Source organism: Homalodisca vitripennis, chromosome 2 (genome assembly GCF_021130785.1).
Source record: "Homalodisca vitripennis isolate AUS2020 chromosome 2, UT_GWSS_2.1, whole genome shotgun sequence".
Lineage (NCBI taxonomy): Eukaryota > Metazoa > Arthropoda > Insecta > Hemiptera > Cicadellidae > Homalodisca > Homalodisca vitripennis.
In genome coordinates this window covers 67,941,110-67,962,935 of record NC_060208.1, presented here as the reverse complement: position 1 = coordinate 67,962,935, position 21,826 = coordinate 67,941,110, and the positions used below count along the sequence as shown (strand labels likewise).

The window sequence follows — 21,826 nt, the reverse complement described above, 5'->3', positions numbered from 1 at the left end:
AACGGACCAAAACAATTTTAAGTTATTTACATTTATAAAAGTTTTATTATTTATTGCTTGTTATTTAATTTTTGACTTATTTACATTCATGTTCATCCACTCAATATGAATTATTGTCACTTGACTTTGTTCTTTGTTTGTATTTTGCTGTATTCTCAAACGCCATACATTTAGTACATACAGTAAATAAGACAGGATATAAAACACATGAGTAGTTGATAACTTATAAATTTTACAAAAGTGTTTTTACCAAACGATTTTTATTTTACTAAAATAACTATATCATAAACAAAACATATTTCGAATTGATGAAAGAAAAACTACAATATTTTTAGTAAAAGTTTTGTTTTTTGTATTTTTGTTGGTTTTATAGTTTAATTAAAAAAACATTTGTAGCAAAATATTATTATTATTTAATACACTTTATTTTTCTCAGGAATAGTCTCGTAGACTAATGGTTGTGAATAGCTGAAGGCAAATCAATGGTTACGAATCTAGGGTTTAATACAAAGTTATGTGTTTTTCACACAAGTGATACATTTTTAAAGTTTTTTTTGTAATAAAGTATGTTTTTTTTAATTTGATATATAATTCATACTTGTCTGAACATTTTTCTACTTATATAGTAATATTTAATTAAGAAGCCAAGTAATATGTCTGAAAATAAATCAGTACTGCAGGCTATAATTTAACTACCTCAAGTGCTAATCCAATATCAGCCCGTTTTCTGGCTGGCGTAAATTTTCTGTTTTGGCTGAAGTCATAAATAACTAGTAAGGAGTTAAATAAATCTAGAACAGCATTACAAGAAAGCAAATATTAATAGTACATTAATGAATAATAAATCAAATGTTTAAATTTAATCTTGAAAATTAACTTTAAACTTTTTGGGTTCTCACTCTTGGTCTTAATGTAACCATATACAACAATTGATTAAATAATAATATGATTTGAATTTTATTAGGTTCAATTTATTTTTAAACGAATGATCAATTATCACACTGTTAGTTATATCTGTTTTAATAATGAGTTCTAAATATCTGATGTAGTTTGGTTTTAAGTAGAAATTGCAAATAAACTTGAAATCATCTCCAAAATGTAGACTATACTTACATGGAAATTGTAGGCCAACACTAACCTATTTTCACTGGAAGATGAGCCTAGCACCTCCACACTGCTGGGGGACGTGAGCACCTCAACTGACTCAAAGCTGCCAGACTGTCGCAGACGAGCACCAGACGAGGAGCTGCTGAGCGATGGTGGCGGCTCTGAATCTGGTGTACAACTGCCTAGGACCTCACAGCTCGAACTGGACCTGAATGTCAATATACAGGGTGTACATTAAGTCCTGCACAGGTATAATATTTTCTGAACGATAACAGATACATCAACAAGATTTGGTACATCAACACTACACCTAAAAAACTACTTTTTGAACTATCAGTTTTCTGTATTATCATGGGGAGGTTCCGCAAGGAGTCAGAAGGAAATCTTAAATAGGAGCAAAGGTCAATATGCACATCATTTTAAAGGGCTTATTTAGCAGAGTTTAATGCCGCAAACCGCACTCAAAAAGATTGATCCAGTACAAAATGGCGGCTGTTCAAACGTTTTACTTGGTTACATTTTATTAGTAACCATTATGTTAGCGAGTTACGGCTAGCGAAAGATTTCACCAGGATTTCAGCTCACCATATAAAATGAGGTCTTCCTGAAATTCTGGTAAACTAGATTAAGAGGCGAGTACAATTGTTTCTTAAGGGGGGTCCGTACCAAAAATTTCATTTTTTTTGAGTTTTTTGGTTTTTTTTTAGTTTTATATTCTTCAGAACCTCACCTTTTCAAAGATGTGCTTATTTTCTTTCTATCTTTTTTAGAAGTTATTGAAAAGAAAGTTTTTCGAAAGCATTGCAACCAATTTATGGTGAAAGAGGCAGCCCCGCTGGTGGCCCACCGCTTTAATCATATTCATACATACTACTACTATTCTTGTTTCCTTATTGTTATGTTATGTTCATTTGCCAAAAGCTGTTATGCTTGCTATCAAGCCAATATTTAGGGATTTGGCTGATCCTGAGCTTTTGCAAAAATGTGTGAAGGGCAAAACACAAAACCCAAACGAATCATTGAACAATGTGATTTGGTCTGTAATACCAAAAAGGGTTTTTGTTAGCCTACCAGTGCTAAAATATGGGACTTATTTAGCTATAAGCACATTTAATAATGGCCTGATAAGTAGAGTACAAATAATGGATGAGCTTAAACTTTCTCCTGGTAAAAATTTGGTTGCTGCAATGAAAAGCCTTGAGAATAAGCGACTCAAGAAAGCCGAATTAGCTGCAAATGAGCTTGAGAAGAAAATCAGGAAGGCTAAGGCATTGAAGAAAAGAAAGTTAGAGGACCAATTTGAGCAGGATGAAGCAGACAAACCAGCCTACAGCACTGGCAGCTACTGATGTTACCAAGTTCACTGTAGGTTAGTACAACAATTTTTTCAATCGCGTTTTCCCAAAATTTTTATTTTCTAACTTTGATGTAAGTTTTCTCAGGACCTGTTAAAGATATCTTTATGAAATTTTCACTGTGTGTTTGTTTTAGTATTTACTAGTCACTAACACAAGGATTTTGTAAAATTTTAATTTTTGGGCTTATAAAAATTAAATTTCTGAATTAAAAACTTGAAATTTAACACAAGTTTTTAAAAAATTTGTAGAAAAAATTAAAATACAAAATAAACAAAAATCCTTGTGTCAGTGACTAGAGTATTACATGATTAATAAAATAAAATAAAACATTTCAGTGTAGGTTCAACACAACTCTATAAAAATTACATATAATTAACATTACGGAGATAGGCGAACAGACCCCCCTTAAGGTTTTTGATATGATAAATTGAATAAAACAAGTCCCAGAACTATAAGTTAAGTAGTTTTTGAAAAAACAGTTGTCAAATCCAAAAGAATGGAGTGAAAACCAAATTTTTTTATATTTAGACAACAAACTTTGTTATTTTGCCAAAAAACTGTTCAAAATATTTATAAAATTTATAGAAAATTTTATTATGAACAAAACGGTGTAAATGAAGTACACAGAAAGTGAATAGATGTTTCATGAAATGAATTTTTATTCATAACAGTACAACACGCCTTATACATTTGATTGACAATAACTTTGTTAATTACCCATTAAAAATGTCTACTTGATACACGAAAAGTGTTTTGTTCTTTTTATATTTTTATTTTATTCTTCCTGAAAATGTGGGTATAAAATGATATGAAATATAAAATCTTTTTATCTGTTGTTTTTCATACCAATGACTGAAATACCATTTATATATATATATATAAACTGGGGGCATGTTTGGTGAAGTTATGTAGCAATCTTTCCTAAGTGTTATCAATTTTGAACAACCTAAGTGTTGAATTTGTACACAAAAACTATCTAAAATGACAACCTGTGTTGAAATAAGAACATTTACAAGCAATATGGATGTAAAACAGGCTAATTACAGCAGATACTTATCAAAAGCTTACCATCTGTTCAAAAATATTAAAAAAAAGTACATGTCAATAGCTGATAGATTTATCACCTGAAAATCATGTTGAGTTTGTGCTGAATTTGAAAATGTGATCTTAAAAGGTTGATTTTTTTAGTTACTAAGAATCATTTAAATATTGTAACATACCTCCGATCACTCTCTGAAGATATGGCTGATAGTCTGTTGCTGTAATTTCTGGGCTCCTTCTTCCGATACACAACAGGGGGGAAGCTAAGTATCTCTTCTCTGATATCAGCAGGGTTACCCTCTTCAGGAGGCTCCTCTTCAGCAGGGGGGCTGTTGGAGTCAGGAGTATGAGTCTTACCAGTGGGAGGACGGAATGTGGCTGCTTTCTTTGGCTGATGAGAGATTAAGTTAGTTGGTCTGGCGGGAGCCTCTTTGCTTCCAGATTCATCTGAGAAAATACATTATAGTTTATAAAATTGTAAATTAAAAACAAGTTCTGAATAATTTAAAATATCACTTTGACACACACCAAATCCACTAAATGTATTTATGTTTTACTAAGTAATGCCATATAATTGTAATGAAACGATCAGTTTACATCTGTTAACCGAGGATCTCTACAACAAAGCTGAAATATTTAAAGAAGATAACTGTGTAAGCAATGTTTTGATTTGGTGTGAACTAGAAGACTTTGGTGTTAACAAAACCTATGTTAAAAACTATTTGTTTTTCTCATATAATGTAGTTTAACTACATATCACTTTTTGGTGCATATTGTAAAAACTATATATTTGCAAAATTCACTGATAAAAACGTCTTCTAATAATTTTCAAAAATATAAAATGAGGATTAATTAACGGACAGTATGAAAAATTTCATTCTAGAAGAGAAATCATATACTGTATCAATCATAATTCATGGCTCCTAAAAGCTTATTACTCCCACTCTAACCACTTACAAATCTGTGAAGTTTCTCATCAAAATAAAATAACATTTCTGAGTGTTCCCCTACTATATGCTCAGTCTAATCAATTGTGGCAGTTCTCATAAAGACTAGATGCTAACCTATGATCATTCAGTGTAAGAGGTTCAGGGTACAAATCTCGTGGAAGCCTCCAGTAAATTATGCAAACTGCAATATCATGCAACAAAATATAATTTTTAGGTAGATATTAATACAAAAATATTTTTTATACTACATAACTTTGCATGTAAAATTACTTATTCAATTGTGATGATTAGGCCTATTCACTTGTACAATTATAACAGTTAATGTTTTCTTCATTTACATATACAATACACATTTTACGTTTTAATTTTTTTTAGTAAAACTTAGTAAAATGAATTAATTTTTATGTAGAATATCGTCACTGTAAATGCAAAACTAATTTTCAAAATGTTTTACCTATATTGATATAAAAATTATTGTTTACTTATGTTTATAATTACATGATTAGATGATATAGCATTTAAAGCAAGAAATTAATAAAATAGCTATTTTATTAGCACATGCAACTATTTGACATTCAAATAGTCATATTATAACATAAGACTTTTTTACTTTGCCATACATCTTTCGGCACTTTAGATAATTTTATGGATATTATTAATCAACATAGGACTTTTTTAACATTACAAGTTTGTTTTATTACTAAACTATTTTTCCTCTGTAAACAAGAAAATAATAATTCTTTAGAAACCTTACATTGCTTCAAGCTTATAAAGCATATTCTAAACTGAGTTAACATGACATAGGTTGTCATAAAAAAGTGATAGTCTTCTTTTAGACAGGTCTTTAGTTCCTGAAGGTCCTTAAATTTTCTTTCTTGGATGGGAAGGGGTTCACTGTAGAGCCATTTAATTTAACCCTTTAAGCGTCATGAAAAATTTGACCTGTTCTTTGATAAAGTTACAATTTTTTTTAATTTCCAATGTGTAAAGTTAAATTTATTTTCGTTTCTGTATGTCAAAATAGAGTTATTAACGGTAAATAAAATTTGTTTAGCCCTTTTTGGATTTCCTAGGCTAATTTTTAACTTTTGAGATTATCGCATTGTAGTTGTCACTAATATTTTTATCATTTATTCAGTAGTATGGGAATGAAACACAGTATTATAGATAAACATATACTATATTACAAACCAATAAAATTAGAAAAATACAAAAGTAGACAAAGAGTGTTTATTTGGTGGCAGGCTGTCACAACTGACATTCTGCGCGTCTCCCGCAAGCCACTGTTATCACGTGGACTTTGAACCTTCTTATCGCTCGGCAACCTGTAGGACAGCCTTGCAAGGCTTGAATTATGTTTCTTGCTTTCTGATAACATCCTTATGACCGTAGTAAAATATTAAAAAGTTTGGGGTTGACCAAGTAATTGCTCAGAATTACCAAATCTTCAAATTCCGAATCGTCTGGATTCGCCATTCACACGAATAATGGTAAAAAAACACTACATAAATACTGGAAACTGCTGTATATAATATGAATAATTTACTTTAAAAAGAATAGGACACAACAGAAAATTATTGATAACCGAAATACATATGCGTGTACAGTTCGAGGACTTTAGCTGTGCGCGTGACCTGGAGTGTGTGGTGATGGGCGGGAGGGGTGGCGGGGTAGCATTATGCGCTGCGTCCCGAAAACATTTCCTTTGACTCATGGTTAAAAGCCTCCTTTCAGGAATCGTATTGGCCCAAATAACTCATCGCACTCGCCACAATCAGTCTGTTTTGTGACAGTGCTGAGTGTAGCTTGTGCTTCGCTTTTACCGATAATGTCTGTTGAAATAAAGTCAAAAAAAGCCTATTCATAGTCAGGCTCGCGAAATTGTGAGTAATGTTTATACATTTATGAAGGAAGAGGCAGACCATCAAACTGTTAAAATTCCGTTGTCAAAGGCTCGCCAAAGAACTGCTGCAGCAACTGGAGTGTCAGAGCGAGTTGTGACTAAAATAAACAGGTAACTTAACAAGTTGAAGGTTAGTAACATAGGTGAGGCAAGTTTTACAACACCAAACAAAAACCGTCAACGACGTAGAATAGTTGACAATTTCCATGTTAAGATAAGATAAGATAAGAATCTCTTTATTCATATTTGTATACATTTTATACATGAATAGTGTCAGCATTGTATATACAATATAATTGACTAATCTTTACATTAACAAATTAGAATTCTGGGTATATTTTCCAATTTAAAATAGCCATACATAATATATAATGGTTAATCTATAAACATTATATTTCTGCAAGTTCATATTACAAATTAAAGAGAACTTTAAATTATTAAAAATAAGCTTCAAATTAATGAACTAACTAATGGGCCCTCTGATTCATAAAATTCCTCTATTGAGTAAAGTGCCTTTGCTGTCAGGTAACTTGTTAATTTTTTCTTAAATTTTGGCAAGGTTTGTTCCGATCTAATGTGGCAAGGTAATCTTTGAAGAAATTTTAGTCCCACGTAGGTTGGGCTTTTTTTATAGAACTCAAGATTATGATGCCCAATTATTCTATATCTGGAATTCCTGGTATTGTATTTTTGAGTAGGATAATCTGATATTTCAATACATTCTTTTGCAGTTAAGATTGTGGCAGTAATATATAAGGCAAATACTGTTGGAATTTGTAGCTGAGCAAAATAAATTTTAACTGAGTCTCTCCATCTAAGATTTAACATGATCCTGACAGCCTGTTTTTGTAATTTCAGAATTCTATTGAGATTTGCTTTGACTGTCCCCCCGTATAGGCTAATTCCAAAGTTTATGTGAGAATGAATGAGTGAATAATAAATTGTTTTCAATGTTTTGAGATTGCTCAGCTTTGACATTCTTCTCAGAGCAAATAATCCAGATGATATTTTGGATGAAATTCTATTTACGTGGTTTGTCCAGTCTAAATTTTTGTCAATCGTCAACCCTAGAAATTTTGTGCTGTCTGTTTGATCCAGTTCATGATTCTCTATTAGGATTTTAAGGTTGGTCTCTTTATTTGAATTTTGTTTTGTGTCCCGGTATTTTGTGTGTTGAAAAACATTGAATACCGACTGCAAAACTTTTGAGGGAGGCGCTAAGGGACAAAATATATTTCCAGGGTTGTGAGAAAAGTTTTAGGTGGGTATTAAAGGACCTGGAATTTACTTGGAGAAGGACGGCAAACAATAGGAAATTATTAATTGAAAAGCCAGAAATCCGAGAGAAGAGGATAACATACTTGAGAGCGTTGAAAAATTACAGGGAGCAAGGACGCCCCATAATTTATTTAGACGAATCTTATATACTATCGTCTCACGTATCTAACCAAACTTGGTCAAATGGCTCAAATGAAGGGTTACACGTGCCGATTTCCAAGGGCGAGAGACTAATAATTATCCATGCAGATGGAGAGAAAGGGTTCTTGCCCAATGCTTTTACATGTTGGAAAGCAAGCAACCATAGTGGAGACTACCACGACAATGTGAATGAGGACATTTTTATGAAGTGGATAAAGGAAAAAGTGTTACCGAATTTAGAACCAAATTCAGTACTAGTATTCGATAACGCACCCTACCATAACATACAAATTAATAAAGCTCCTACTTCAAAAAGTAGGAAGCAAGATATGAAGGTGTGGCTTTCAAAAAGCGGAATACCATTCTGCGACGATATCCTTTTATCCTGAACTCTACAAACTTGTGCAGCTATATAAACCAAGGCATGTCCGGTACGCCTTGGACGAAACTGTTCAACTACAGGGTCATAACATCTTACGACTTCCGCCCTACCACCCAGACCTCAATCCCATTGAGTTAATTTGGGCTGAAGTCAACATCATGTGGTTATGAGAAATACATCTTTCACTATGTATCAAGCTAAAGCTCTATGCGAAGACAAGATATCAAGTATGAGCGCAGAAGAGTCAGTAAAGTGCAAGCACGTAGAGAAAATCGAAAGGGACTATGCAGCTGCAAAACCCCAGATTGACAATATTATAGAATCCCTTATTATATCAGTTGGTTCGGATACAGACAGCAGTGACAGTGACCCAGAAAGAAGAGGAGGACAACTTGAGTGGAATTGAAGAACTCCAATGAAAAAACAATCATTGTAAGTAACATTTGTTATTAGAAAATTATATTCTAAGCATTAAATATTATTGAAGTGATTGTAAATAAATAATAAGAGAATACCAAATAATAACAATAATAGGACTTATCCTTGTTTTTCAGTTGTTATATTGTTGTTTAACGTGTTTTTTAAAATAACGTATGTGTGAATAATAATCGGCAAATCGAAATCGAGAGTTTAAAGTCAAGTGAGATTCTTGCGCCTTCATCTCAGCGGCTAGCACGTAAACGCAACCCGCCACACAGATAGCGTTCGTTTTTTGAAAGGGTAGTATTAGGGCTGCACGAGCACAGCTAAATTCCTCCAACTGTACCGGACGCTTCTCACTAACTAACTGACTAGATGCCTTGACGGGAGCTCCCGTCAATGACTTTGTGAAAGGCGCGGGGCAACTCCTGCTAGACAGTGTTTGGCCAATTAGAAGCAGCTGCCACTCCCATTGTAACAGAATTCGAGGCAGGGCAACCCGTCTGTATGTCGCATGACTACTAGAACCATCTAGCAGCAAAATATTCAACTAACATAGCAGTAAGAAAATAAAGAATGGAAAAACGCGGATCCACGGCAATAACGTTTTGAGCTTGTAGTGGCCCTCCGCGGATCCGCGTCAATAACGCTGGAAAGGTTAATTAAACACATCACTCACCGGTTTCTGTTGCTAAGGAAGTTCTAACCAGTCATCAGAGAAGTTTAATTTGCAACAAATGTGGCCATCAGTCGCATACTTAAGGCATCTCAAATCAGTGACATAAAGATCACTTTTCTTAGATCCTGATCGAATACTTTTGTAGTATCCATTAGAGTAGCAAAAGAAGTCCTTATAAGTCAAACTTTCTAAAAAAATAGGGACTGGGAGCAATTCTTGATTCACTAATTGCCCTCATGTAGCCAGCAGGTATGTAATGTTCTTGCTTTGTAAGTTTTTTCTCTATTGTAATGTGTATACTGTCTACCTCCATCTGAGTGTGTCCCAGGTCGAGATATTTTTGGTACACAGTAATATTTTTCTTCATGGCAAAATAAAGAAGTGCATTTGATACGGTTTCACATCTGTTCTGATATGTGCACCCATCACTCCAAATAATTATTTCAGTAATACTTGGTTTGTTTTCCACTTCTTTCCTTAAGAACCTTACCATCATTAAAGCAAACAAATTACTTTCTAAATTACCATTGCCCTCATGCCAGATGTAGCATGTTTCAGCATGTGCTGCTAAATTAAAAGCAGTCCAGTTGTGAACTTAAAGTTTAGTTTTGTAATATGCCACAGATGCTCTTATATCTGGGCATTTTAATACGTTTTGGACATCAACTGCATACAATAAGGTTTCATTTAAATTTTCTGCACCTATCTTGTCATTTCCCTTCACTTTTACCTTTGGTGTTTCTGGTAATCTTCAGCAGTGATTTTACTTAGATTGTATTTTAAGCATGTTTCACACTGATCTTTTTTGGGGAGAAAAAAATTCAATGTTCATGGCATACTTTCTCTTGGCAGATACTATATCCTCTAAAGAGCTAAGATTTGTTTTCCTCTAGGTATTTCTTAGTCATGTCATTCCATTTTGAGTAGAGAATCCAATCACTGTTTTATCCCATTTCTTTTTTCTGTATCTTTTAGAGGTGGTGCTAGAATATTGGGACTAATGTCAGTTATGGTTTGGAGGTTTTCATTATTGTCATTGTTATATTTTTCACACAAAGGTTTTTCTAAAACTGATTTCATAACCCAAGATTGAACTGACTTTCCACCTAAAGAGAACGAGTTAAAAACATCTTTTTACACACACTCACTCTTCCGTCCCCCACCTTTAGATAATACTTAAAACATATATTTTTATAGTTCTCAATGTCAGTAGTTCCACACCAAAAGTTTGGTTATGATTTATCCACCAATGACACAATTGTAGCTTGTTTTGCTTCCCAACTTTCAATGCCCTTCCAAAAGTTCTTAAACAGTTTTTTCTTTCATTTTCTGTTACCTTTTTACAGTTAAAATTACTTATATTTTTGCAAGCACACCTAACTTTTAATTTCCTTTAATTCCTTTTAATGGCAAGTTTATATTTAGCGCCATCTTGGTTTTTCAATCCTAAATAACTTTCTCCTTTTCTTCTTTAAGCCAAAGTTATATTCCTATCCAAATCCCGTGGATTTATATCTTCACCTTTTTTCCGTTTCTTTTTTTTTGGGACCATAGCTTCTCTCTCACCAGGAATATTTTCAGCCACTACCTCAACTTCTTCTGGAATAGCAGGAAAGTATTCATGTTGGACATCAGTAGTAGCAGGTAGGTCTCCGTCTTGGTCATCAACAGCAGGTAAGTACTCATGTTGGACATCAGCAGTATCAGGTAGGTCTCCGTCTTGGTCATCAACAGCAGGTAAGTACTCATGTTAGACATCAGCAGCAGGTAAGTCTTCGTCTTTGTCATCAATAGCAGCTAGGACAACCAACCGTTTTCCTCTTGACAGTATTCTTCTGAAACAGACTTGAGACTTCAGCTATAGACTGTTTTGTGTATGATTCAATAATAAATTAGCAGTAGGCCTATTTTAAAATAGCTTTTATTAGCATACATACATCTCTAGTTCAAAGGTTTCTTGTTTTATCTATATTATTTAACATACAAATGTGTAATTATAACAATTGCAAAAAGTCTTATGTTTGTTTGAAGTTTTAGTTTAGATATGTACTTGTGCTTGACATACGACATTTTGTAGTTTAAATAAAAGCTATAAAATCATCAAAATGCTCATTTAAATATTATTTACAGCATTATTAGGCTCATATATGAACTAATCTACAGAGTTTCTTTAATGAGTTAAACTACTTAATCTTATAAACTAAACAATGTAATACAAACACAAAATTTCAACATAACCTAAAAAAATGCTTACCTTGTTCAAAATGATGTCCCTACTGTTGTCATAATAAACAATTACAACAATTAAAACAACTCTGGAAAATGTCTCATTCACTTTTGCCCAACAATTTTACTTTATAAACTATTAAAGTTACAAAATAACCACACTGAAAATTACATGCGACGTTTTGCAATAACAAAAATTAACAGCAAAAACATACAACCTTTTAATATTAGATTTTAAATCCTAAATGAACACCTGATGACATGAGATATTTTGCTACAGGCCATTAACCCTCCGGCTGGTAACGTCGTAAATTACGACTCATTTTTTCCCGCCGTGAACTGGCAGAGTAGTAATATACGACTCATTTAACATCGTCTATTAATTACGTCATAGTTCCGATAATTACCGCTCGAATCGCATAAAAGTTATATCACTTTAATCACAAGATCCCAAGCCTTCTAATAATGTATTCACTTATATATATATATATATATGGATATTTGTTCTTTTATTGGCCGCTAAAAGCTCCCGACTACTTCCGCGTGACGCGACTCGGCAACTGTTAGTGCTTGTATATAGTCTTGTTTTTTTTTTTCAATTGTAGTTTTATTTGTAAATAAAAGTATTTATAACTATGTATTTTCTTTTTGTGCATAAGTAAGTAAACATTATGCATATTTTAGATTTTTAAATAAAATTAATTTTGATTTTTTTTTTAATGGCCTAATATAAAAAAATGTTTTTTGAAAAAAAAATTTTGAGTTCTGACCATCAAACATCCACCATTATTCAGGTAAGTCAAATTATAATTATGTTTATATTGTACAACATATTCTGCAGTGTAATTTGATGTATAACAATTTTGTGTTTTCTCCAATAGGCTCAAATGCGCGCCAGCCGGAGGGTTAATAGCAACATTTAGCCCCAATAAAAATATTATATTTAATTTTGCATATGACCTTTTGCACTTACAGTGATGATATACTAGTACAGTTGAGACAGAGCAATGATTTGTTTCAGGAAAGCAATATCATTAAATATTTGACATTATAGAAGTGACAAAACATATACATTGAATTAAATCCTTATAGAATACTAACCAAACTATATAATTATAAAACTTCTACTGTACATAAAATGCATTTGATATTGATTACGGTTTAATACAGTGAAAGGAGAGGGTTAACTGGAAAGAGTGTTGCTCATGAAAAGTCACTTTGTTGAATGCTTTCATTAAATCAGCCAACACATTCGCTGCGGCTGGCCCCTATTGGTGCCTGCATACCTATGCTCACAATAGTACGGCTGAGATAGTGGTCGTCGTGCAATGACACAATGGTTCATACATTTTCTGCATCCATTAATCATAATTATACTTTTTTGCCGCAGCAAATGGGTTAACCAGCATCTGATCTTCAGAGCCAAATGCTACTAGCAACTGAATTGTCTAATCATCAGAACATCTAGATGATAAGAAATAGAAGGTATCTCACTTTCTTGAGCCTTAGGGTTCTCAAAGAAGGAGCCAGTGAAGGAGCCCCAAAGACTGGCACTGGTGTTGAGCTTGTTGACAGTTGACAGTTGTGGCTCGCTCTCACTGCGTGGCACCCCCTCCACTGACACAGCAGACGGCACTGCAATCATACAACGGTTATTGTCAGAGAATTTATGTATTTTCTGTGCATTCCTTCAATGAAAATAGATTTATACATAGTTATTTTCAGAATTACAGGTTAGGTAACAAATTTATTTTCTACAAGTAAACAAATTTTTTAAATGAAAAAAATGAAAATAAATGGAGTCAGCTTTATTTCCCTATTAATCTGGAGAAAGAAAAACTAGTATTTACAAAAGTTATTTATAATACAGTACAGTTTTTGAAATGAGACTAAACAATTAATTACAAGAATTTTTGTTTTTTTTCTTACTGAGACAAACAATTTTCTTTTAATCTAATTTTTTGATGAGTTAGTAAAGTAAAATTGACAATGTGCTGCAACTTTCTTGGTATCACAAAAAACTTTCTTCCTCTCCCATCTGTTCACCATTCTGTTGAGAGAGGGCTGGCTGCTAACTTCAAGTAAATGTCCTCAAGAACAATTTGTCTTAGAAACAAGAAATCAAGAAGCCAAATTAGTTTATTTAAAAATAAACCTCTCAATATGAATATGACAATAAATTGTTCTTATTTTAAGTAAGTTTGTTTCCTTTCTTTAAAATTACTGATATTACAAATCACACCAGGGGGTTTACATAATATTTGTTCTAATATGATGTATTGTTGATGCAATAAAGAATCCTTGATTACTTAATATCTGATTTTGATTTAATATACAAAAAATTAACAGTAACAGGCAAATTTCATTTTACAATATTAATTAAAACAGCCATTAAGATGAAAAACTAGCTAAAATTATAATATATACAGTAAAAAACATATTAGAACTAACTCAAAGAATCATTAATAGTCCTGAATACATTAATATTCTTCATTGATCAGATTCATTAAAGTTTAAATTAATTACTTTTTAATTTTAAAACTTTTGAACTTAACATATTGTATGTATTAGTCAAGGATTTCAAAGGTGGCAGAGAAAAAAGAGCTTCAAATTGAATTGTAGAGGATCTATTTTAATTGAAAGAAGTAAGTTCTGTGTATTTGTATTATTATGTTACTATATCTCAATAGATGGGTTAACTTGGTTGAAATGGGGGGGGGGGAGGAATCTGATGGTTTTTATGAAAAATGCTAATTGGGTAAATTGAAGGGAAGGTTAGCATATTGTTGTGGCAGAAATTGTCTTTGTAGGATCTCTACCTGGAATGGTAACAGATAATCCTTAGGGTTCTTTACTGCAATTTAAAGATGTAGGAATTCTTCAGATCAAAAGCTCCACATATAAGCATCGGATTTGAAAAATGAGATAGATGTAACCATAAGTATGCAGTGAGTAGAGTCTGACCATCTGTGTAGGACAGTCTCCTAAGAATGAACAGACCACTCGGCCAGCAACTGCATCAATGTGACAAGAGAAGGTTAGCAAAAAACAGTTTGTAATATAACAAACAGCAGTGAGTTCCCATCCGTAAAGACATCAATCTCTGATGAATGACAATTTTTATTGAATACATGTATCATCCAAGTACAAGTACAGATTTGCATGAATCACACTCTTAGGGATATCATTGACAAAATACAGAGAAACGTATAACCCGTACAAAAATAAACTCCTGTAGGATCCAGTAAGGACATCTCTTCTGAAATGATTTCTCAGACAGTTCAGACCACCCAAATAAGGAATTCATATTGATGGAAAACAATAAGAAATGAATAAAGCCAGTAATATGCTGCAAATTTTATTAATTACCAAGGCTTCCACATTGTTAAGCAGAAATTGGTGCTTGACTAGGTCAAAGACCTTAATCAGGTCAAACAAAAGTCCAAAGTATGCTTCTTACTCTCCAAGTCACATGAAATTTGAGAATTTTTATAGCAAGACTTATTAAAAGCATTTTATAGCACTAACACATGGCAACAGCAGTGCCCAGGAGATTGAGCTCCCCAATCTTCTGAGAAATTTGATGAAAATCCCATGACAATTTATACTTTTACTGATAATTTTACTATTAAGTAAAATTGAAAATTTCATACATTTGGTAAAAAAGTTTTGAAAACAAAAAATTAAATTAAGGAAAGTAGATTTTGCAGAAGGTCTTATTAGTTACAGACCCTAATGTTTCTCACAAGATAAAGAAGGATTGATTCTAATGTGCATTTTACATGTTAGATACTTCACAAAACTCTTATATCTAAACAAACTTCAAGCAACCTCAAACAAAGAACTCCATATCTACTCGGATCTAGGAGATGGTGCACATAGACTGTTTTAAATGGTTAAGTCTGATTAAATGGCAATGGTAAATCTAAAGTATCACTCTTAGAAAGAGGATCATACTTCTATAATAATGTTATTGGCTGTGAATGCCACATGTCCAACCAACTTAAGAATACTATAGTCATATCTCATGAACTACCATACAACTACATTGTGCCACAAGTGCTGCTTTTAAATGTATTTTATAAATATACGTACACATCAAACTATTCAAATACTCACAACTGCTGTGGATGTTGTGTTCCACATCTTCCTCTTTGATGTCCAACGCTTTATCAATCGTCTTCTGGGCCTCCTTCAGAGCTGTTTTGGCTAAGTTTGCGAACCCAGTGGCGTCAAACCAACTCATTGTTTCCATGTAGTACTGCAACACGTGTCACCTGCCAACAGTACAACTTCTGAAGGTGGGTTTCTAGATAAATTTATGAAAAATGTAATGACAAATGTCAGCCAGATGACTAATAAAATAATTTTTATTATTCGTAAAATTTTGAAATATGTAAAAGAGTTTTTTTGAAATTACCAGCCTTTCTGATGATATAATTACTATTTTAATTCATTTCATTGAGTAAACTATGATACTGAGTATGGAAATCAATGTGCACAAAATATTAACTAATTAATAATCTAAGTATTTCTTTAATCAATATTTTCTCAGTTTGTAACAATGATGGCTTAATTTAACAATCAAATACAGTACTTTAACAACTTAGGAGTGAGATTAAGAATACACTATAGTTAGCAATTTTACCAAAATATATAATTACCAGTACATAAAGAATAAATACAGCATAGAATATGCTTCGTTCAAGTACTATGTCAGCTGACATTTTTGTAATTATAAAGCTGTTTACAGACAAACAAAATTAAGCAACTTGTATGTATTGATAGTTTGGAAACAATTGAATATTCAGGTAGTATCTCAAATAAAATTGCACTATATAAAATCAAAATCCAAAACGACAAAATTATATATGCTGTCTGGCACTTTATGCACTGTTTATAGCATCAAAATAAGTGATGCTGCAGCACTCAAAGGGGTTAAATGTCACACGTACCAATTACATTATAAAAGAAATATACAATTTGCAAACACCATTGAAGAACCAATTGTGAACTGAATTAGCACATTGACTGCAGTAGACACCTTACAGCGTAAAACTAGATTAAGCCGGTCTCACTTGTTACTGAGCCTTCTTTATGAAATTGATTAAAAACTTAATAAAAAAAACTAAATTGGAACTAAAAAAACTGATTTCTGGAATTGCATTTAAAATAAATTTGTGAATTGATGTTATGTATAACACTATTTTTTACTACTAAATTGATTACAAAAGAACTTAATAAAGACAAGTAAAATCCTAATGTACTTAATAGAAGAAATTTATTTTTTTAAGATAAAACAGTTGACAATAAACACATTTAAATACACAGGCGTGCTGCCACAGGACTGACATCTCAAGATTATGAAATGGCCAGACTTTCACCAGCTGCTAAAAATGAATATCTGATGTAGAGAATTACAAAGTTCAAATCCAACTAAAACTTGTCAGCTTTCACGAAGTGCAAATAAAATTTAAAAAAAACCCCACATCATAGTTGATTTGTGAGCTAAATTATGACCAGTTTTTGTTTATACTAACTGACAGCAAAAACAGTGCTAAATATACCTTATATATAAAAATTTAATAGATCTAAAACAATACATTGTAAAATGATTAATTAACACTTTTTCGACAAAGTTAGATGTTGACAATGGAGCGAACGGTACTTTGGGATTATACCGACCACACCAGTATGAAGAACACAAAAATATAAATTTATAGAAACAAACATGATAGAACGAAAAAACAACTGTTTAATTACAAAATTACAAGCATTTCCAGGTATTGTGATCGGTATTCTTGTCACTGTTATCTTATCTGTCTCGATAATCCCGATTAGGGCAGGGCGCGGCATCACATGATTTGCACGGTTCATAATTGCCTTTCCATTACAATTCAATTTATATTTCTGGTCAGCCCCTCTAGAATTTGATATTTTACTGATAGGTACTATCTCAAGGGATGTTTTTCTTTCGTCCACATTAGCGCGGGGCAGCACCAAAGGTGCGTCAAGTGGCCGGAGGCACTCGCATTTTTGGTGGCGGAGTATGATCAAGAATAAAAACAAGTTTTGAGTGTTTTTTTCAATAAAGAGTTTAGTAAAGACTTGGTAATGTTTGTTTTTGTTGAATCTTTGTGTTTGGAGAAATGTAGAGGTAAAACACGGACGTACAACAAAGCGACGCACCGGTCAGCTGAACGGGCGGCGGGACTCTGCAATCACGTTATCTACTAGACCGCTCGACTTTGACCTCTGTCTGAGGGTGGGGAGGGGTTTGCGATAAGACAATTCCTATTTTATATTGACGAAATATTGTTCTACGCTAATCTAGTAATCAGTAGAAGCAAAATGTCAAATAACGATTCATGTCTGGGTGTGGTCGGTATAATCCCAAAGTACCGAGCAAACTACAAGGTTCTACAACAGACAACCTCAGTGAAATTTTCAAAACACCAACAATTCCATCGTCATTGCTTGGCAAGAGGTGAAAATACAGGCAATTACAAAATGTTGATAATTACTTTTATATTTCATACCCAAAACCATACTGATCAGTAATGTTTTATGCATGAAAATAAAAGCTTAGAATCACATCCTTCTAATGGTATATTGTTTATTTTGAGTTGAAACTGCAACTTACTTACAAATCATAAGAAGGACAATGTGCTGTGTCAACTACTGTACAAACTGTTATCAAATAACAAAATTTGTTGGTTGTCACTTATAGGGTTAAATTGAGTAAGTTATTGTTTACCTACATGTTTATCACAAATCAACAACACACTGTAAATGACACAGGACATAAAATTTCAACTGTAATGATCCAAGAATTTTGGAGATGTGACAATCCTGAGAATCTCTCTCTGAATGTGAAAGACTGTCTACAAAGCTACAGCTCAGATAGCCTAGAGTTTACCTCCTAAATTTACATTAAACCAATCAATGAGAAATAAATACACTGTGCTTACGAATACAAATTTTCTTCAATTAATGATAAAGTAATCTTTTAAGCCTTTAAAATAATACAGTTTTAAAATATTCTTAAACTATTATATTCTAAAGAGACAAACTTACCTTCACTTTGAATGAAGTAGTTTATAGTAATATACCGCAATTTGCTCTGAAATATCATCTATGACTATGTGACAATATATAAACAAATATTTTTTTTATTAAATTAAAACTATATAAGCAATTAAGTTACAATACGCCCATTAGCTGGTCCGATAATATTTTATAACCTACAATCTAAAGAACGTATTATGACCGAAGTCGTGAAGAATTGATAATTGAAATAAAATTAACCTCTTCCTACATCACAACCAACTATACAAATTTGGTTTCGCGTTATAAAAGATAATGTTCACGACACATAAAATAAACAAATAAATCTCAGTATTTGAATAGAGATAAAAAGACATGACAGATCAGCATTCTGTACAAGCAGTCGACGTTTTGATTGCAAACTGCGGTAGTCAAATTCAGAACAAATAATTTTAACTAACATAAATTTAAATATTGATCTTTATACATCTGCTGTTTTAAATATAGTTTTTCTGTTATCTAATTTTACTTTTAATACATTTGTGATCGCAATATTTATGAATACAAACTAACGCGTAATTTTATTGGCAAAGTAACTGAGGTAGTTTTAATACAATGTTTTAGGACTGTAAACATTTGCTGGTATATATAAATATAACTCATATATGCGATGCAAAAAATTATAATAGTATATGCATTTTGTTATAAAAATCATAAAATAGACATCAAGACTTAGTCAAAAAGGCGACTTGGTTTCATGTAGCAGTATAAATTCTCTAAACATCGCCTGCCCCAGTGGCGCAATCGGTTAGCGCACGGTACTTATAGACAGTAGTCGTGAGCAATGCCGGGGTTGTGAGTTCGAGCCTCACCTGGGGCATTAACTTTTTGCTTAACGTTACTACTCTCTTCTTTTTTTTTATTAATTAATGTAATTATTTCGTTCATTTTAATGTTTTTATTATTTACGTTGACTAAAACTTTTCGCTGTTAACTTACAAAAATCTTGTGTACAAAAAATTGCATTTAAAATATAAATTCCAAATGGTTTCAGATGATTCAATTGGTACTAAATTCATAATGTTCTTTAGATTATAGGTTTTGCCCTTAATATTAATGATTAATTTTGTATGCAAGTGAGGAATTTATCTTCTTTTCGAGATTTACTTAAGGATGAAAATGTTCCTATCCTATACATATTGTGATTAATACATAAAAAATATTCATCATGAAACATACAGGTAGATTACTTTATTGCTAAAAATAACGTTTGAATTCTTTATTGATCTTATGCAACATTACAAGAAAAGAAGTTGGACAGTCATTTAATTTACAATGTTACTAAATACGGTACATAAAATAATGGTACAAAGTTACAATTTCATTTACTGAATAATTTTATTTATTGATATATTAAAACGTCAAACATTAAAAATGCATGTCCTCAGTGTTATTTAAGTAATCTTATTCACACAAAATTTATGCTGCTGTTTGACAAAATTACGATAACATCATACCTATATACATTATAACTAATTTATTTACATGTAGCTAATTTTATTTCTCCTTTTAAAAAATGACAATTTTTATAACAATGTGTGTTTTCAACAAATAAATGTTCTGATCCTAATGCTTACTAAAAATTGTACTTATTAAACTTTATAAACTGAATTGAAAGATAATTTGAACACGCTAACTCAGTAATATATTCTCATTAATCCCGAACATATATTGTACTTAAACCTCAACAGAAGTGTCATCTGCAATCCGTGCCTCTAGTATAAAATTTTGAAAAATAAATTTTATCGAGTCCCATTAAGGTCAATCACGTAGCCAGCGAGGGAGTCCAAGGGGTCCGGACCCCCCCAATTTTCAATATTTTATATTAATCTTTTAGTAAACAAAATTATTATTTAAATAATTCAGTATTGCTGATATGTGTACTGCTGAAATTTTGTTCTCAACAAAGAAACGGGTCAAGAACTTTTTAAGGAACAAAATGTGGCCTTACTCTTTGGCCAGTACGGGAAAATATAGGTTGTCTGGACCCATTCCTCAAAAAATCTTTTCCTGATTATGTTTTTTTTTTTAAAGGTAACACTTCGCCTTTGGGAGAAAATCCAATCTTTGTAAAACTCTATGTCTGATTTATCCGGATAACAGGTTTTATGCATATTGCAAAACGGAGCACCACATGAAAATGGGGTAAAAATGGCAAGATGACTACAATCTTTAGTGTGCGCAAAAGTTATGCAGCCTATTACCGAGTTTGAGTGATGTTTAAGGTCATACCTATAGACCTATCAAAAATCGAACTATACCACTGTTTATCATTTAATTTCACAATGGTTTATATGAATTTAAAATATTTATTTTAAATTTTCATAGTTGATATCACTTTTAAAATGAAAAATACGGATTTTTACTTGTTTTTATCGTATATCATCTTTGAATTGGTATTCCTTTAAAACACGAATCAGATTACATTAAATTTTAATACAGGGTTGACATTAAAAGATTGCTTACTTTACAGTTTATAAATTTCAGAATTTAATCTCTTCAAGACTTATTGTACATTTTCTCTTGACTTTGGGAGGTCGTACAATTATTTTATTTGCATCATTGTAATCGTTGGATAATTTACAGTTACATCACTATAACACACGTTAATAAATCCAATTATTGTAACATTGTCTATATTTATACAGGTTTCGTGAAATGATGCAGCGGCTGGTCAGAGCCGGGAAAGTGAGTGCGACGGTGTTACGCTGTGCTTCCACCGCAGCTGAAAATTTTAAAATATTTCCTAACAGCTTTCTTCATAAGAGCTTTGGACCTTCAAAGGTAGATTTAAGAATACTTATGTTTTTTAGCTATCATCTTTTTGAGTTATCATTTTATTTTTATGATTTTGTGATTACTTATTTATTGTCATCAGAGTAACTAATTTTTTTCCAATAATGTTTTTGAAGTGAAAACTTCTTTAGGCGCGTTGAGCGTTTTGGTAGAGGGTAAAATCCTCGGTTCGCGTCACCGACATGCTAATGATACTAACCTGCATGAAAAAGTCAGTCTCGCTGTGTTAAAACTGTCCCGGCGGAGTATGAAAACAGACTGCGAAAATCAGTGACCTTTACGGCTTCCTCTCGCGATTTAAAAGTGAAGCCAATGTCGTACAATTCTGTAAGATGCGTCAAATTAAAGCTCTTAATATTGCCAATCTATTGGTTACATTTTTAAATATTAAACAAATTTCGAAATAATTTTGATTATTGTTTACATTTTACATAGCGT

The 21,826-nt window shown here is 32.3% G+C and overlaps 1 protein-coding gene and 1 non-coding gene across 2 annotated transcripts in view; one reads left to right on the top strand and one right to left on the bottom strand.

Moving 5' to 3' along the window:
* LOC124354091 (TATA element modulatory factor) overlaps positions 1–18,949 on the bottom strand; it is a 66,707-nt gene extending 47,758 nt beyond the window's left edge. Inside the window, exons 1-5 of the mRNA XM_046804297.1 lie at positions 18,563–18,949; positions 15,605–15,762; positions 12,980–13,120; positions 3,686–3,953; positions 1,139–1,315 (exon numbers count right to left, since the gene is read on the bottom strand). Coding sequence (XP_046660253.1) covers positions 1,139–1,315; positions 3,686–3,953; positions 12,980–13,120; positions 15,605–15,740 — 722 coding nt within the window. The 5' untranslated portion in view covers positions 15,741–15,762; positions 18,563–18,949. The remainder of the gene's footprint in view (positions 1–1,138; positions 1,316–3,685; positions 3,954–12,979; positions 13,121–15,604; positions 15,763–18,562) is intronic.
* Positions 18,950–19,321: 372 nt separating this feature from the next.
* On the top strand, positions 19,322–19,412 carry Trnai-uau. Its single transcript is given in 2 exon segments — positions 19,322–19,359; positions 19,377–19,412. It is a non-coding gene; the product is annotated as a tRNA-Ile (tRNA).
* Positions 19,413–21,826: the final 2,414 nt, after the last annotated feature.